General features: G+C 51.5%; 1 protein-coding gene across 7 annotated transcripts in view; it reads right to left on the bottom strand.

Moving 5' to 3' along the window:
• Positions 1-19405, bottom strand: part of ARHGAP39 (Rho GTPase activating protein 39) — an 89531-nt gene that overhangs the window by 25730 nt on the left and 44396 nt on the right. For 6 of the 7 annotated variants that reach the window (XM_078071819.1, XM_078071822.1, XM_036105774.2 and 3 more), the window contains 2 exons: positions 9668-10102; positions 914-997 (listed from right to left, as the gene is read on the bottom strand). In XM_078071819.1, coding sequence (XP_077927945.1) covers positions 914-997; positions 9668-10102 — 519 coding nt within the window. The other variant, XM_078071823.1, reaches the window with a different exon arrangement.

Here is a 19405-nt window from a genome sequence, read left to right as displayed (position 1 = left end):
CCACCAAAGACCAGGTGGGCACACGCACCCTACAGGAAACACCGAGTCTGAGGGCCTGCCCTGACCTACCCTCACCTGCAGCAGGTGCTCTGAGGGCCCACCCAGTCAGCCCTCTGCATCCCGCTTTACTGGGGAGGACACGGAAGCACAGGGAGGCTACAAAACACACCCACGGTCACACACGCACACTGGCCGACCCAGGTAGCCTCAGATTCATTCCATATCAACAAACCGAGTTACCCCTTCCAAGATCGATCTTTAAACTGTCTGAGCAAACCACCAAAGGCCCGCTCCTCAGGTCTTCAGATTCCTTCCCAACAGTATCACTCCTGTTGGTCTGTGTTGAGGGCACTTAGGCCACCCAGAGGCACAGCACCCCACCTGGACCTATGAGTTGGTTGAGGATGGCCCCCGCCCAGTCTGACAGATGCTGTGCCCTGGGGTCCCGAGGGTCATCTCTGGAACCTTGCAATACCCTGCAAGGCCAACCCAGGACCAAGAGAAGCCAATGTCCACTTCCTTCCTTATGATGAACACCAATCTTCCCAACTTCACCCGGGAAGCACTCTGATGCATGGCCTGGAGCTCCAGGGGAGAATGCATGCTGAGGATCCCCCAAGGACTCACTCCTCTGTTAGGAGCAATGGGCTCCGTGGCTCCCCAAACAGGGCAGTGACGAGCTTCTGCCAGCTTCCTGAAAGCTGCCACATGAACCTGGGGCCACTCCAAAAGGCTCTGCCCAGGTGAGGTGGCTCCAGAGCCTCTCATCATGTTCCTCTGGCCAGTACAGGACCCCTCATGCTGTATACATCCAGCTTCTTGTTGAGCCAGATTCTTCAGCTCACCCAAGAGCTGCCAGGAAAACCACCCTCAGGTCAGGAGACAGGACCAAGTGTGAGCCAGTGGGTTCTACCTGTAGTGAAGAAGTTGGCCATCCACATTATAATCCCGGTAAATCTCATAGTCCTTCTCAAGGAACACTCCTGGTGGTGAAGAACTAGAACATAGCAAAATGAAAAAAGACATGCGCATAAGTGCAATAATTTAAAAATACGGTACATTCAAAATAAACCTTTCACTTTTAAGAATGTAAGTGTTGGGGCGCCTGGGTGGCTCAGTCGTTAAGTGTCTGCCTTCGGCTCAGGTCATGATCCCGGGGTCATGGGATCGAGCCCCACATCGGGCTCCCCGCTAGCATGGAGTCGGCTTGAGGCTCTCCCTCTCCCTCTGCCCCTCCCCCTGTTCTCTTTCCCTCTCAAATAAATAAGTCTTAAAAAAAAAAAGAAACACTCTCATGGGGATGAGAAGCTTTTTTTTTTTTTTTAATATTTTATTTATTTTATTGACAGAGAGAGAGCGAGCACAAGTAGGGGGAGCAGCAGCAGAGGGAGAGGAAGAAGCAGGCTCCCCGCGGAGCAGGGAGCCCAACGTGAGGCTCCATCCCAGGACCCTGGGATCACGACCTGAGCTGAAGGCAGACACTTAACGACTGAGCCACCCAGGCGCCCCAGGGAGGGTAAGCTTCTTAAGAGTTGGGTGTGGAGCACAACACGCACTCGGTATCTGGGAAATAAATTAGTGGGTGATAATCTTGGCAGATGTTCAAAGATGTGATCAAATTAATGTCTATTTATTCATTTATTTATTTTTAAAGATTTTACTTATTTATTTGTCAGAGAAAGAGAGCACAAGCAGAGGGAGCAGCAGAGGGAGAGGGAGAAGCAGGCTCCCTGCTGAGCAAGGAGCCCGATGTGGGACTTGATCCCAGGACCCTGGGATCATGACCTGAGCCGAAGGCAGACGCTTAATGACTGAGCCACTCAGACATCCCATTAATGTCTATTTATGATTTAAAAACTCTCAGTAATCCAAATAAAAGAAAATTTACTTAACTTGATCAAGAATACCTATATTAAACTCAAGGCCTTCATAATATTTAGTAGTAAAAGGCTGAAAGCATACTCATTAAAGTCAGAATGAGAACACATACTCTCTCACCACCAGTATGTCATACTTTTGGAAATATTAGTCAATGCAATAAGACAATGAAAAAAAAAAAGGTAAGAGATTTAAATATTTGAAAGAGATAAAACTGTCATTAGTTGTGAACCTAGAAAAAGTAAAGGAATCAACGGAACAACTACTACTAAAGGGAAACTTGTAATGTTGTACCACCTGCGTGACAGACCAACAACTCTTCTGTGTATTAGCAGAAACGAAGTTCACTTCGTCACAGCAACAACAACCATGGAAATATCATAAAAGTTCAGGCATAAGTTAAAAAGGAGTATGTTAGATCAGTATGAATAAAACTATAAATTTTTACTAAGGTATATAGAGGAATCTGAATACATACAAGGTTCCCTGGACAGGAGAACTCAATAATTGTGAAGATATAACTTCAAAATTGGTTAATACACTTAATGTAATTCTAACATTTCCAATAGGAAGGAATGTTTTTAGAACTTAGAGTGTTTGGAAACTTAACCCAAAAAAATAAAGACGTAAGAATAACTAAGAAAAAGTTCAGAAATTATAATGGGAGAGATAATTTTTACCATTCGATACTTAGCAATTACACTGGAAACAAATCACGTGTCTAGCAATGGGAGCTCATATTCACACAGCATTGTTCATACCGAGAAACAGAATGCTTCTGGAAATACTGTTGTTGTATTTTTATTTTATTTTATTTATTTATTTGAGAGAGAGAGGGAAGGGGGGAGAGCTTGAGCAGGGGGAGGGGTAGAGGGAGAAGCAGACTCCCCGCTGAGCAGGGAGCCCGATGCGGAACTCGATCCCAGGACCCTGGGATGATGACCTGAGCTGAAGGCAGATGCTCGACCTACTGAGCCACCCAGGCGCCCCTGCTGTAGTGTTTTCAAAACTGCAAAAGTAAATGCCAGAAAACTGAGAGAGAGCATTTAGTGGGTTTTAAAATTTTTCTTCTATGTAACTATATGTACTACAAAGTACAACTAATGTGCATTGCTTCTCTAATAAAAATGTTATTTTAAAAGTTGAATAAATGAATGGCTAATGTTAACACTGGCTGGTGGTCAGTGTTCTCTAACACATAATCATGCTACAGAACAAACAGCTAGAAACATGAAAAACGATGTATTATGCAATCACATCTGTATGATAGCTATATGTACATCTGCATCAGTTGGTGCATCCCTCCTCCTCCTGGCTGGCCACCAAAGATGACAGAGGTCCTGCAGATCTGGGAGTACCTGGCTGTTGGCTAGAGTTGCAGCCACATCCCCGTACGTCCCCTCTGCTCACAGCGGCTTTGTCACGTGTGCCCAGGCCAGGCTGCTACACAGTTTTTTCTTCAAGGCCAAAACCAACAGAGTTTTTCCACCACCACACTGCCACCTTCACCTCCTGGAGGCACTCCTTTTGAATTCTATGCTATCACAGTCCCCTGGGTGCTCAGGGGCCCTGACACTTCCCTCTCTATATCCAACTCCAGCCACCAGTGCCTAAGGCTGTCACCTCCCCTCCAGACTGCTGCCACCCCACTGAAGCACCCAGTCCATGCTGGGTGCATGAAGGGGATTATGTCCTTTTTTTGATGACAAAGGGCGTATTTCAAGTTGTTTATGTTTCCTGTTGCTGAGTGAATAGTTCCTAATTTGTGTCAGCTCATGTTTGGCTGCTATTATTATGGAGAAATATTGGACTGCCTTTCTCTTTGCTTTTGCCTTTTACTAGATTAATTGGGTTTGGTTTTATTTTCCCTCTTCTGGTCAGAAAGTTGTATGTGTTATTGTTCTGTGGGACTTTTCTTCAGTGGTTGTACTTAAAACGTTTGTGGGTATGTGTGACTTATACTCACTCAGCAACAAGGAACACAGACGGCTGGGAACTATGACTGCAGACCTCTCGAGTGGCCCTGCACTCACAGGGGACAAGCTACCTGACACAGGGTGAGCACGCCTCAAAATGCAAGTCAATGGATCCAATGAAAATGCTGCTTGGGTCTTCTGTAGCATTTCCATGATGGAAGGAAGGCACACAACCAGTGAAGACAGTCTTGAAGACCAAGAGGAGAAGCGGGGTCCCAGGGGTCGGGGTGCTAATGCTAGCAGATACGCAGGCACCAGTGTGGCCCAGGGCAGAGGCTGGCAGTTTAGGAGATGAAAAGCGAATCCTTCCTAGCCCCCCGAGAAAGTAGCTCCAGACAGATTCAGGCCTCAATGTCAAAATAAAACTGTAAGGTGAATGCAAGACACGTAAGGGAATATCTCTGGATTTCGGCCAAGGAAGAACTTTTTAAAGAAAACATTAAAAGCATAAACCATGAGGACAAAAGACTGATAAACGTGGTTGCATCAAAATCAAGGACAAAGGGACCAGTCAGCAGTCAGGTGACAGAGGACAGGATACTCATAACATCTACTAAGAGCAATGAGGAATTGATATTAGGAACATATAAGGAACTCCTGCAAACTAACACAGAAAGTAAACCAGCAACTCCAGTGCAAAAATGAGTAAAAAAGTATAAGCAACAAATATAAGAGAAAACTCAAATGGCAAATAAGCTCATGAAGAGAGAATAAGAATCAGTGGCAAAGAAGAAATGAAAATGAATGAGCCAGGGCGCCTGGGTGGCTCAGTTGGTTGGGCGACTGCCTTCGGCTCAGGTCATGATCCTGGAGTCCCGGGATCGAGTCCCGCATCGGGCTCCCTGCTCGGCAGGGTGTCTGCTCCTCCCTTTGACCCTCTCCCCTCTTGTGCTCTCTCTCTCTCACGCTCTCAAATAAATAAAATAAAATCTTAAAAAAAAAAAAAGAAAACGAATGCGCCAGTGAGACCCCCCACCCCAAAGCCCAGTGCTGGGACCCTCCGGAAGCCACGCAGCACAGACCCCAGGACCACCCCTGCTGGTGCAGGTGCAGCGCCCAGCTTGGAGCTGTAGGGCCATCCCACAGTTGGAAGAGCAGCAACCCCCGAAGAAGGCACCCAGCCTAGGGCCCATGCATCATGAGAGCACATGTGAACTGCAAGACACATGCCAGGTGCACAGGGGGGAGCGGCGTGGAGACAACCAAAGGAGAGGGCGGCAGTGAAGAGCATGTACCTCAAAGGACACAAAGATGATAAACTAAACCCTTTGCTGTGTCAGTGGTCTACGGAAACAGAATGGCAATCATCCTGCCAAACCAAAGACAGGTGTTCAGAATTGGTGACAAGTAAACCCAACAGCTGTACATTATTTATAAGAAACACACTCAGGACGCCTGGGTGGCTCAGTCAGTTAGGCGGCTGCCTTAGGCTCAGGTCATGATCCCAGGGTGCTGGGATCGAGTCCTGCATCGGGCTCCTTGCTCAGGAGCCTGCTTCTCCCTCTGCCTGCCACTCCTCCTGCTTGTGCGAGCACTGGCTCTCTCTCGCTCACAAATAAATAAATAAAATCTTTAAAAAGAGAGAGAAAGAAATGCACTCAAAGTATAAGGAAAGGACTGTAGTTTGGGGAAAGACGTTAAGAGGCCAATACCAACCAAAGAGAAATAGCATTACTACATGAATATCAAACAAGCCGACTTCAAGACAAAAATGCGGGGATAAACAGGATGACTACACGATGACAAAAGCAGTAATTCTCAAGGAAAACATAACAGCTCTAAATTCACATGCAACCAACCCACAGTTTCAACCCAGAGGAAGCAGTGACGGACAGATTAAAAGGAGAAACAGACACATTCCACCAATACAGGAGTAGACTCTACCTCTTCAGAAGTGATACATCAAGCAGACAAAAAATCAGTAAGAAACTTGACTGATACAACAGATTTGATCTAACAAACACAGAGAGAACTTCAGACCTAACAAACAGGGAAAAGAAATTATTTTTTTAGTAGTCATAAAATCATTTAAAAAATTCAGGATTTAAACAATAACAACAAAAACCAACACCCCCCCCATGCTTTCTGACCAAAATGAAATTAAGTTGGCAACGAAGAACAGGAATGAAAAATAACCTATAGTTTTGGAAATTAAAGACATTTCTAAGTTACAAATAAATCAAAGAAGAAACCATAATTAAAATCAGAAAATATGGGGCGCCTGGGTGGCTCAGTCGTTAAGCGTCTGCCTTCGGCTCAGGTCATGGTCCCAGGGTTCTGGGATCGAGCCCCACATCGGGCTCCCTGCTTGGTGGGAAGCCTGCTTTTCCCTCTCCCCCCGCCTCCCCGCTTGTGTTCCCTCTCTCGCTATGTCTCTCTCTGTCAAATAAATAAATTAAAAAAAAAAAAATCAGAAAATATTTGGGGAGCCTGAGTGGCTCAGTCAGTTAAGCGTCCAACTCTTGGTTTTGGCTCAGGTCATGATCTCAGGGTCCTGAGATCGAGCCCTGCATAGGGCTCTCTGCACAGTGGGGAGTCTGCTTCTCCCTCTCCCTCTGCCCCTCCCCAGCGTGCGCGCGCGGGCACCCTCCCCCCTTCTCTGCCCCTCCCTCACACTCATGTGCGCTCTCTCGCAAATAAATAAATAAATAAAATCTTTTTAAAAAATGTTAGCAATCTGAATCTATTTTGAAAATTATATAGAGCAAGTATTTCAGGAATGCAAGAAACACAGAATCAAATGCCAATTGCAGGAATGTCCCAGGGCTGCTGTCATAAAGTGCCACAAACCGGGGGCTTCAAACAACAGAGACTCATGTTCTCCCTGCTCTGGAGCCCGGAAGCCCAAGCTCCAGCTGTGGGCGGGGCTGGCTCCTTCTGCAGGCTCTGGGGGACTCCGTGCCAGGCCTTTCTCCAGCGGCTGGTGGAGCCGCGATCCTGGACGTCCCTGGGCTTGTGGACGCATCGCTCTGTCTCCGCCTCCGTTGTCATGGGCCTTCTTTTTAGGTGTGTTTTTTTTTTAAGATTTTATTTATTTGACAGAGACACAGCGAGAGAGGGAACACAAGCAGGGGGAGCGGGAGAGGGAGAAGCAGGCCTCCCGCCGAGCAGGGAACCCGATGGGGGGCTCGATCCCAGGACCCCGGGATCATGACCTGAGCCGAAGGCAGACGCTTAACAACTGAGCCACCCAGGCGCCCCTGTCACGGGCCTTCTTGTGTCTCTGTTCTTACCAGGACACCAGTCCTACCTGGTTTAGGCCCACCCCACTGCAGGGTGACCTCATCACAACCTCACTGATCACATCTGCAAGAGCCCTATTTCCTAAGAAGTTCCCATCCTGAGCTCCTGGGGGTTAGGACTTCAACATATCTTTGGGGGGGACACAGTTCAACCTACAACACTGATCTCAATAGACTCAGCAATTACTTGATAAAATGGTACCTCCATTCACAGTAAAAAGCCTGACAGTGTCACAGCATTACAAGGACAGCAGGCCTGCAGCCTGAGCACCTGGACAAGGCCAGGAGCTGGGGCTAGATCAGCAAGAGCCCAGCAAACGTGGGAGAAACAAGACTGACACATAAGAACAGGAATGATCAGAAGACAGGACTTTAGGGGCGCCTGGGTGGTTAAGCGTCTGCCTTCGGCTCAGGTCATGATCCCAGGGTCCTGGGATCGAGCCCCGCATCGGGCTCCCTGCTCCGCGAGAAGCCTGCTTCTCCCTCTCCCACTCCCCCTGCCTGTGTTCCCTCTCTCGCTGTGTCTCTATCTGCCAAATAAATAAATAAAATCTTAAAAAAAAAAAAAAAGAAGAAGACAAGACTTTAAAAAGAGATATAAAGTAGATAAAGCACCTGGAAATAAACCTTAAAAAATAAGCAAGTCCTTCATGGAGAGAAGGATTAACAGACACCATCTTTACGTGGGAGAAGACAATATAACAAAGACACCCATTTCCTCCAAACTGATCCATAAACTCAGTACAATTCTAATCCAAATCCAAACAGGGCTTCTTGTGGAAACCCTGACCCCAAACTGATGCAGTAACCCCTACCACCCCAGAAAATATCCAAGGCAACCGAGGAGGACACTCCCACCCCCGGGCAGCATGGCACAGGGCAGAGAAGGGTAGCCCGAGAGTGGGCGTGACAGACACATCTACAAACAGAACCCGAAACAGAATCCAGTCTCTCCACCTAATTACAGAGATGAGTCAGCAACCAATAGGATAAAGAATTCAAAATCATCACAATCCAATAAAACGGAGACTATGTGATGAGCCCAGAGGCTGTCGAAGCTGATGGACAGAGGGAGTGCCGGGAGGGCCTCTCGGCAGCAGGAAGCCAGAGGCAGAGCCCACACACCCATTTGCTTTCTCCTGGGTGCTCACCCCTGGGGCTCCGCAACCTCACCAGGGGCAGTGCCACTTTCTGGGGGCGACGCCCAAAAGTCCCCGAGTCTCCTCAGGCCTGCCCAGCCACCACCTCTTTGGCCTCTGACCTCTGGTGTGTGTCCAATGTAGGGGCCCAGGGCAGGCCACCCCAAAATGTGCCACCATGGCAAACTGATTATTTTGCATGGAAGCCACTTGGGAATGCACTGGTGCAAGGTCATCAGACTCCGCTCTGTCCCCTGAAAGCTGAAGTAACCCTTCCATGGGGAAACACCATCCCTGTAGGAAGAAGTAAAAAGGGACCATTCTCACCAGCGGTAGGAGCTTCCTTGCTGAGAGAGCCGGAGAAACAGGCCTTGTTAACGTTACCTCAGCCCAGACTCTGCTTGGAATTCCTCCCTAAGTAAAGCTCCCAAATGTCTGTTTTCTTTATCCTGTCAATTCCTCACAAATTTACTGTGTCTTTGTCTAAAAAATATAAAAACTACCTGCCTTGGCCATTTCTTGGGGTCTCGATTTCATTAATGGACCTCTGTGCATGAAACAAAACTGCTTTTTCCCTCCTGTTAATCTGACTTATGACGATTTAATTCCGAACCCAGCTGGAAGAATCCTGGGAGGAGAGAAGGAAATTTCTGCCTCCCCAGCACCAGCATGCACACTGATCTGACCCCTGTACATGCCTCATCTTCCCCGCCCCATTTAGGAGCGCCACAGCCAGCTGCCCAGCCCCCCACAGCACCCCAAATCTGCCAGCACGCCCACCCAACTGCGCCACGTAGAACAGCATTTCCAGCTCCTACCGATGGCTGCCAGCCACCCGTTTCCATCCCGGGCCCCTCGGACATCCCTTTCACAGGAGCAAAATGGACCCTCAGCATAAAGCAGGTTTGATCACTTTGTGGTTTCCACCATCCCTGAGTGAAATCCAGCCCGCCTCACCCCTGGCCCCACTCACCCCATCCCTACCACCCTGCCCCTGCCTGGCCTCCGAGGCCAATTATCGTGTCCCTCCATCCTCCCCGGCTCCTTGTCACCGCCTGTCCCCAGGGCATACCGTCCCAGCACCTTCCTGACCAGCCATTCCTGCTGGACTCAGCTCCCCGAGCGCTGGGCCCTGCAGCCGTGCCTGCCAGGTGTGGGCACTGGGGTGTGGGCACTGGGGTACAGGGCACCTTGGGGGTGTGCCTCTGGTTGGTCCTAACGCCACATTCACGCTTCCCACAGTGGACAGAACCAAACGATTTCACGGTCATAAGCCAGAAAACCTCCATAAGGACAGACCGGGCCCTCCTCGTCACCAACAGAGGCTCCTGCCAAATGGCAACGAGAGCATCTGTGGGCAAGGGTGGGAGGCAACCGCTGGTATGAGGTTCGGGCCTCACCCAGCACACCCGGGCCCGCCCGCCCGCCTCACCTGCCGCTCTCGTCCTTCAGAGCCCCAAAAGTGGCCTGCCGGCTAGTCCTCCCCGAAGGCTCCTGCGCCTTCTCGCCGGCATCCGGCTCGGGCTCCAGGGAGGAGCTGGTGCTGCCCTCGCGGCTGACGCCGCTGCCCCTCCCAGGGCTGTTCTCCGCCGAGGCGCGGGGTGACTCAGTGTTCTGCTTCAGGGTCTGCAGCTTGGCCAGGGGGATGATGTCGCAGTCCTGCGGCCGGTGCCACACGGTGCGCTGGGTGCTGGCATTGTAGTAATAGAAGCGGGATGTGTTGGGGTCAAACAGCTCCCACCACTGGTTCTCGCTGGTGCGCTTGATGCGGACGCCGGCAGGAGGGTCCCACACGCACTCGCCCGTGACCAGGTTGGCATACATGCGCTCGCGGGTGCGCGGCTCGATGATCTCCACCCACTCCAGCCTGAGAAAGAGCAAGAGGAGAGTTAGCAGGGCCGGGTGCTGGCCTCCGGGAACACGGGGCTCCTGCAGCCTGGCCCAGAACGAGGACGCTGGCGGGGCTGGAGACGCAGCTGACTCCAACCGCGGGCCCACTGCCCACCCCAGGGAATGGGTCCTGCCCATCAAGCGGTGTGCCCTTTGTCCCCCAGCTGCTGTGCAGGCCACCTGCTTGCGGAGAGTGGGGTTTGTAGACCCGCCTACAACAGCAGACCCTTTCCCACATCTGCCAGCCCCAAAAGCAAGAAATCCTGTCACTTATACAATAAAACCAAGCCAAACTGAAGTCCCATCCCTGATCTTCTACATGCTCATTACTGCCCAGGAGCTCTCTAGGGAGACTTGGGCCAAGCACCTCTCCACTGGGCTCCACAGGCTCTAGCTCCCTGTCCTCAGAGGAACCTGGACACAGCCTGGCTGCGTCCTGCAGAATGCCCTGGCTACTCAGTCGGCCTGGCCACCATGGGCCACCACTGCCTGTCCATCTGCAGCAGGAATGGATGCCACCATCTTTACACTGGGCCCCTTGAGAAGGGGCTTCCAGCTCAGCTGGGATGTGACTTGGTGCTCTGGAGCCATTTCCTCCCTGGGGCTCCCAGAGTGTCCCCACCTCAAGGACACAGCTTCCATCACACTAAGTTGTTTTTTTTTTTTTTTTAAGATTTTATTCATTTAATTAATTAATTAATTTATTATTATTTTTTTAAAGATTTTATTTATTTGACAGAGACACAGCGAGAGAGGGAACACGAGCTGGGGGAGTGGGAGAGGGAGAAGCAGGCTTCCCGCCGAGCAGGGAGCCCGATGCGGGGCTCGATCCCAGGACCCTGGGATCATGACCTGAGCCGAGGGCAGACGCTTAACGACTGAGCCACCCAGGCGCCCTATTCATTTATTTTAGAGAGAGACACAGAAAGAGCATGAGCGGACGGGAGAGACAGAAGGAGAGGGAGACTCCCAAGCAGGCTCCCTGCTGAGCGTGGACCCCAACGCGGGGCTCAATCTCACAACCCTGAGACCACGACCCAACGCCCAACCAAGTCACCCAGGCACCCCCATCCCACTAAGTTTTTTAATGAAAACTAAAGCTATTTAGAACAAGGCAATTTTAATGTCGGTATGTCGATATCAGTGTGTCTGGCTGACATCTGGCATATTTTTATTCTGCTTCCAAGTTTCCACACAAATAACAACCCTTTAAATGCCACAGACGGCTGTGTCTGTAGGTCCTTCTGCTGTTCCGGAACCTCGCAATGGGCACGCTCCTCAGCACCACAGCCCTGCCCTCTGAGACCAGACCCACTCAAGGCCAGATGCCCCTTGCTGGTAGGAGAAGGACCAGCCCACTCACTGTCCGCTCCCAGCAGCTCAGAGGCTCTGGGGCCTCCTTTGGGATCAGCAGATGCTTCCAGAAGCCCGTGGGGAGAACCAGGTGCGTCCTGGGTCCCTGTCTCAGCCAGCGCCTGGGCGTGGGCACCCAGCACAGCACAGTGAGGCCAGGTAGAGGACACAAAGTGGAGCCAGTCTGCGGGGAAGGCTGCTCTGCAGGATGGGGTGCCACTGTGGGGGCAGAGAGCGCAGGGGATGGGGGGACACAGAGAGAAGGGAGCACCGCAGGACCAGATGCATGACCAGCCCGTGGGGCTCCACAGACCCTGAGAAGAGCCAGACAGTGCAGGCAAAGTCTTGAGCAGCAGGGTTTGTGAGAGAAAGGGTGGGGAGGAGTGAGCAGACATCCCTCCCGACCCAACTTCGCCTGAGAAGCCAAGAGGAGCCAGGAGCAGGCAGGGAAGGTGGTGAGGCCACAGGGTGGGCCGTCCTGTTTGACACAAGGATAAAGAGCAGCCACCTGAATGCTGGCAGAGCCGTCCCGCGGGTGTCAGGTGGTGGTGGGGGGTCGGGGTCAGGGGGTTGGGAGGAAGCCAGGTGTCCTAGGACCACGAGCAGAGCGGCACCCAGAGCAAGAGGGGCTCTACCTTAGGCTGCTACTCCAGGGAAGGAGGAAGCCAGCAGACCGCAGGGTGAGTCCCATCCCACACCCCCCAGGACCCAGCACAGGGCAACCCCCTTCCCCTCCACCACTGCCCTCCCCACCTGCCTGGCCCACAGACCACACACCCCACCTCTCCGAGGGAGACCAGCGGGGGCCTCCGTAACTGCACTTTCCAGTCTGTAATGGAACCGGGCCACCGGGTACTACAGATCACTCCCTTTCACCTTCAAATTTTTAACATTTTGTTTTCAAACTGTCTCAGGCCATTGAAGCTGCTCTAACAAAACACAGCAGACCGGGCAGTTTACAAACAACAGACATTCCTTGTTTGCAGTCTGAACTCCTGGATGCAGGAGTTCAAGGTGCCGGCAGCCGGGTTCTGGTGAGAACCCTTCCGACTGCAGATGAAGCTCCTCACTGTGCCCTCACACAGCAGAGAGGGGCAGCGTGCCCTCTCAGGGCACGAAGCCCATCATGGGGCTGCCACCTTCAAGACCTAGCCCCCCCAAAGGCCTCGCCTCCAAATACCACCAACATGCACAACACGGGGGACACGGGCCTCCAAATACCAACATGCACAGTCCGTCCAGAACAGAAACAATTTCAGACTTACGGAACAGTAAGGCGGCGGCCTTCCGGATTCCCCACGTTACTGCCCCACAGCACACACGCGGGGATTTGGTCAGGAAGCTGTGCTCGAGCCTGGCAGGAGCGTGTGGCCATGGCCACGCAGCACCCCCACTCTGCCCCCTCTCCTTGTGGTGAGGACAGGCCTCGTGGGGAGACGCTTTACGCATCCAGCTGACGTCTCACCAGACTCTCCCACTGATGACCCGCCATTCCCTCTCCGTGTGTTCATCAGCAGCGGCCACTGTGGTGGCAGGAGGACAAAACCTTTTCTCCTTCCCACTTTCTCTGTTTTCCAAGTTTTTACAACGTGTTCTCACTCCATGGTGCCTTTTGCTCTTTTGGTGGAAAGTCCTGATTTTAATGTAGTTGAATTCATACATCTTTTCTTCCCTGATTTCTCCTCCTTTACCTTGTTTAAGAAATCTTCCCTACTTCTAGGTCAAAACTCTTCTCTCTGAAATTGACTGTCAGAGTTTTATAGCTTTGCCTCCTATTGAAGTCGTTTCTGTATCTGGCCTTTTGCTGTGTGACATTTCACTTTCCCCACGCAGACAACTGGGCCTGAGGACGGTCGGCGCACAGCACCCTCCTCTCCACGACAGCCCCGTGTCTGAGCGTGCCGCCAGCTCTGTGGGTCAGTCTGAACCTGACCAGCACTCCGTTGTCCTCACCACGACAGCTGCGAGCAATGTGCATTTCCAAAGTCCCCGCTCGGCTTCCTCCTCAGGCCCGTCTTGACTATTCCCGGCCCTCGCTCTTTCCTACAAACTCTGCTGGCCCACCCAGGAGGATCAGACACGTGCTCCTCCCAAACCATGGTGTACCCACTCAGCTAGGTCTTCTTTGAAGGCTGTGTACGTCTTCTGTCAGATTTACTCCCAGGCTTCATACACACACACTATTGTAAATGGTATGTTTATTCTTTTTAAAAATAAAATCATGACCTATAACGTATACAGAGAAATGTATAGAATACAGGAATAAGTTTAATGAGCAGTTATGATTTAACACTGGTGTAGCCATCGCTCCCCAAGAAATAAAACAAGGCAGTGTCGGACACACACCCACAACACACCTCTGTTCACCCTGAAGACACCGTCCTGAGCTTTCGACTGCCTCCTTGCCTTTATAGTTCTACCATCTTTGAAGATAACCCTAAAGCAATTAATTTAGGTGTGTCTATTTTTTAATCATATATCCCCCCAATAAAACTAATTTTTTTGTGCATTTTGTTTCTTTCACTTGCAACTGACACTCACTGATGCTGTGTGCCCGGCTGCCGCCCACTCGAGCTCCCGGCCCACCGCACTGCCTGGGTGAATCCTTTACGTGGTGTTTTGTTTGGGTTTATCTTTAGTTTGTGTGTGTATGTATGTAATCTCTACACCCAACATGGGGCTCAAACTCATGACCCCAAGATCAAGAGTTTCATGCTCCAGCGATGGAGCCATCCAGGCTCCCGGTCACATGTTCTTGATCAGTTCTGCTGCTGATGGACATGTGGGTTGTTTGCCATCTGGAACTATCTCTCACAGCCCCGCTGTGCACATCCTTATCCATGAGCCCTGGCAGGGAATGCAGAAGCCTGCAGAGGTGGGAATGCTGCATCCCAGGTTGCACACCAACCGTCCAGAAGACCCCGGCTTGCTCTCCCCTGAGCTGCGCACAGCAATGTTGCTGACTCCTCACCCCGGCCTGCCCGGTAGGGTTCACTTTTTGCATTGTTAACTTTATAAATAATTTTTTGATTGTTGCTGGTGGACAGAAACACAGTTTATTTTGTATATTACTTTTTAAGATTTTTAAAAAAAGATTACTTATTGGAGAGAAAAGAGACAGAGAGAGAGAGGGAACACAAGCAGGGGGAGCAGCAGAGGCAGAGGGAGAAGCGGACTCCCCGCTGAGCAGGGAGCCTGAAGCGGCCCAGGACCCCGAGATCATGGCCTGAGCCAAAGGCAGACGCTTAACCGACTGAGCCCCCCAGGTGCCCCAGTATATTATTTTTATAAGTAATCTTGCTAAATTTTCTTATTGACTCTAACAACTTACTATAGATTCACCTGTGAATAAACAAGGAAAAGACCTCTAATCTTTTGTGTGTAATATAATTGTCTATGTAGAAAATATAAATAATTTGGCCAATAAACAGAACAAATAATTCTCCTTTTCTGTGTTCTGCAGATTCTCTAGGACATACACCCAGGTGTGGGTTCACTTTTCATTACTGAAATGAAGGATCTGGGGAACTCCTGGATCTGAGGGTGGACATCTTTAAACAATTCTGGAAAACTTTCCATTTCCATCTTTTCAACACCCTCCCAAGCCCCCTGCCTCCTCCTGGAATGCTACACAAGGACCGTCACACACGTCATGGGGCATGTGTGTACCTGTTCCGTCTTGCCTGCCACACACCAGATCACTTTTTCAGTTTCTCTTTCCATTTTGTTAATTCTCTCTTCAGCTGTGTTGAACCTGTTGGTTCTTTCCCAGATTCCCACTGTCATTCTTCAGGGTCTCCTATTCTCTGTTCACATGTGCAAGCTTCTCACAGTTTTTTTTTTTTTTTAAGATTTTACTTTATTTTTTTAAACATTTCATACTTTATTTATTTATTTATTTAAGATTTTATTTATTTAACAGAGAGAGACACAGTGAGAGAGGGAACACAAGCAGGGGGAGTGGGAGAGGGAGAAGCAGGCTTCCCGCCGAGCAGGGAGCCCGATGCGGGGCTTTATCGCAGGACCCTGGGATCATGACCTGAGCCGAAGGCAGATGCTTAATGACTGAGCCACCCAGGCGCCCCACAATTCATACTTTTTTTTTTTTTAAGATTTTATTTATTTGTCAGAGACAGAGAGAGCATAAGCAGGGGGAGTGGCAGGCAGAGGGAGAAGGAGGCTTCCCACTGAGCAGGGAGCCTGATGTGGGGCTCGATCCCAGGACCCTGGGACCATGACCTGAGCCAAAGGCAAATGCTTAACCAACTGAGCCACCCAGGCGCCCCAAGATTTTTTTTTAAGTAATCTCTACACCCAACGTAAGGCTTGAACTCACAACCCCGAGATCAGAAGTCTCACGCTCCACCGATGGAGCCAGCCAGGCGCCCCGTCTCATGGTTCTTTAAACATAGATAATTCCAATGTTGGCATTTTTTAGGGGCCTCTCTCTGCCGGGTCTCACTCCTGATGCCCTGTTTCCTTATGTGTTTATCCTCTAGGTCCAACTCGCTTGAGGTCCCTCTCTGGTATTGCAATAGGACTGCTAAGTGTTACTGGAAGAAACCCAACAACGGGGAGGGTGGGCACCATGGTGCGAAGCTCTACAGGGTCCACCCCGGCCCTCACCATACTGTCCATGGGACATGGCAAAATGCTCAGAATGCTTCCAGGCCTCACCTCAGCCCCTTGTCTCTTCACGGATGTCCCATAAACGTCCTCACAGAGAACCCTGAGGGTGGAGCTCCCCCTTATGTGCAGCTTCCCCTTGCGACCCTCCATGAGCATACGATTCGCCCCTCACCCAATCCCACTCCCTCTGCCACACTCCCACCCTTTCACACCGCAGGAGGCTGGCCAGTGCCCCTGCCACAGGCCTGCAGAACCCAAAGCCCCTTCAGGGGATCCCTGCTTCTGTGGCTGTTGCTGCCTGAGCCTCAGCCCCCGACCATGACATCCTGCGCACCCGGCCCAGGGAGAAGCTGCACATCATGTGGCGACGGAGTACACTCCCTCTGCAAGCCGCACCCTTCCCACCTCCCTCCACCTGCAGTCAAACTGGGCTGCTCCTGGGGGAGGCCACGGGGACTTCGTGGCTCCACCACCCACCACGTGCCAGTCATCCTGTGGAAGGAAGAACAGGGTGTCCTGGGGACAAGACAGCATGAGGGAACAGGGCAGAAGTGTGAGGACAGGAAGCAGGCCTGTCAGCAGTGTGTCCGGGGTGCAGCCATCCCTGGGGCCTCTTAGGTCCCATGTAGCTTCTGATCACGAGCCACCGTGCAAGGCTAGTGCCTGCAGAAGGTGGGGTGGGAGTCCCCTCTTCATCTCCAGGGCTGCCCCTCCCAGGACCATCCTCCACAACCATCGCCTCGCTGCTCACATGGAAATCTGCTTTCCAACTGCCCCACGGCACCAAGTGGAACCACACTAGCCCTGCTCCCCACCCAGATGCAAATGCACAGGGCGACCCTCTTCCCTGCCGTGAGGTATGTCTTGACCTAGCATGGAGCCCCTCACCTCTGCCCCCACTGCCTTCACCTACTTGGATCACCCGGCTGGCTGCCAGCTGGCCAGTCCCCTCCCTGAGGACAGAGCAAGTTCTAAACCTGTGAATTGGGTCATTCTACCCATGAAACCCGTGCCAGCCTGAGTCGTCCCAGGAACGGCATGCACTCTCAGCAAACTCACAGCTCCCACTCTCAGCTTCCTGATCTGGCCAGGCTCTCCTCACAGGCCAGCCAGCCGCTCGCACCTCCACCCACAGAGCCCCTTACATGGGGACCTCTTCTCTCCCACCTGGCAAATACTGGGATGCCAGCGGACGGCACCCCATACTCAGGCAATCACTGATGCACATGGGCCACAGAATAGGAAAGGGACCTGTGGAAGCTTCGAAGACAGGCTGGACGACCACAGGCTCTCTCTGCCCGAGGCAGAGAAGGAAGTGAAGGAGAGAGAGGAGGACCCCGAAAAAGGTGCCTGGAGGCAGAGGCCTGGAGGCCAGGGCAGCTGTGGGTCTTGCTCAAGTGAAGAGAGAAGGCCCAAGAACGGCTCTGGACAGGGCCGCTCTGGGCAGGGCTGATATGATCTCACTCAAGCTGATCTACAGGGAACAAGGATGGAGACTTCTGGAAGTCCAGGCAGGAGTCTGCCCCAAGGTCAAGTGGGTGTTCCCCGGGGGCTGACACAGCAAGACAAGAGGGAAGGGGGACCTGAGAAGCCAGGAGAGGAGCAGGCCCAGAGGGGACAGGGCACAGACCCCCAGGTGGGTGGGACGCTGCTGGAGGCGGGAATGGAAGGTCGGCCGTGTGCTCAGGGCTGGCGCTCTCTGCGCGGATAAAGTGTGGCATCCTTGCGCCCACAGGAAGCTGCCCCACAGTGGGGCATCTGCGAGGCCGAGTGTCTTCTCCGCATCCCACCTCCTCACACAGCTGTGCTGGATTTGACCAGAACAGAAGTCCAGACACTCCCAAAGGAAGGACTGTTCTGGCATAGAAGCTGAGAAAGCACTGAACTGAACATTCTAAGCCCTAAAGAAGCACTTTCAAGCGAATTTAATAGCTCTAATTCTTTCTAAACAGAGAATAGCATCTGTTCCCTTTTTGGCGCACTCCTGTGTGTGCGTGGGTAGAATCCCCGCTTTTTCAGAAGAATGTTCTGGTCACCCCTGGGGTGCAGCATTGAACCAAGACCCTTGGGGAACCAAGGGGCAGAGAATGCACAGAGGACGTGGGTCCCTGCACAGAGCAAGGAGGAGACACAGCAGAGCTGGGCTGGGCCTGTGGTCATCTCCCCCATCCAGACCCTCTCCAGGCAGGTTGGGGAGAGGGCACTTGGTGTGGACTGGAGAAAATGCACCTCATCCCTGGGGTTAGTGCTGTCTATGCCCAGCACTCGGACAGAGGGGCTGCACAGTGCAAGGACGCTCTGCCACCAGGCATGTGATGAGAAACCGTTCCAACTGCCCCTGTGGGGTTTTGCTGCCAGGAGGGGCTGGAACGCTGCAGGTGACAGACTGGCAGCAGTATTTGAGGTGAATTAGTGAAAAGGAGCTGCTTGGTGGCAGACGCAGAAGAGCATGAGATCCGGACTAAGGTGACTGTGCAGACACCTGAGGGCGGCAGGCTGGCCCGAGGCCCCCTCGGTGTGCTGGGTGTGGCCTGAACCAAAGTCAACATGAAGGGCCCTTCCAGCCTTCCCCAGTTCTTGGAGAGGTTCACCTGCAGACAACGATGTGTTCAAAGAAGTATTTCCTGAAAGAACTTAATGAGTGTCAAATATGTGCCAGGCAATTTACCAGGTGAAAGGGACACAAGAGTGACCAGGCACATCTCTGCCCTCCAGATTCTTATAACAAGGGTACCAGACCCATTCACTGGGGAGAGGGGAGTCTTTCCAGCAAACGGGGCTGGGACAACTGCATGTCCACATGCGAAAGAAGGAAGCACGACCCTTACCTCACACCACATACAAGAGTTAACTCAGTATGGATCAAAGGCCTAAATGTAAGAGCTAAAGCTGTAAAACTGAGAAGAAAACATAGGGGTATATCTTCATGACCCTGGATTTAGCCATGGATTCTTAGACCTGACACTAAAAACATGAGCAACAAAAGAAAAACAGATAAACTGGACTTGATAAAAATTAGAAACTTTTGGGACATCTGGGTGGCTCAGTTGGTTAAGCGTCTGCCTTCGGCTCAGGTCATGATCTCGAGGTCCTGGGATCGAGCCCCACGTCAGGTTCCCTGGTCAGTGGGGAGTCAGCTTCTCCCCCACTCTGCCTCAGTGCACTCTCTCTCTCAAATAAGTAACCTAAAATCTTAAAAAGAAATTAAAAACTTTTGTGCTACAAACGATATCATCAAGAAAGTGAAAAGACAACCACAGAATGGGAGAATACATTTGCAAATCATGGATCTGATCAA

Source organism: Halichoerus grypus, chromosome 5 (assembly GCF_964656455.1).
Source record: "Halichoerus grypus chromosome 5, mHalGry1.hap1.1, whole genome shotgun sequence".
Taxonomy (NCBI): domain Eukaryota; kingdom Metazoa; phylum Chordata; class Mammalia; order Carnivora; family Phocidae; genus Halichoerus; species Halichoerus grypus.
The sequence above is the reverse complement of the archived record's forward strand: the minus strand, read 5'-3'. Positions and strand labels throughout refer to the sequence as shown.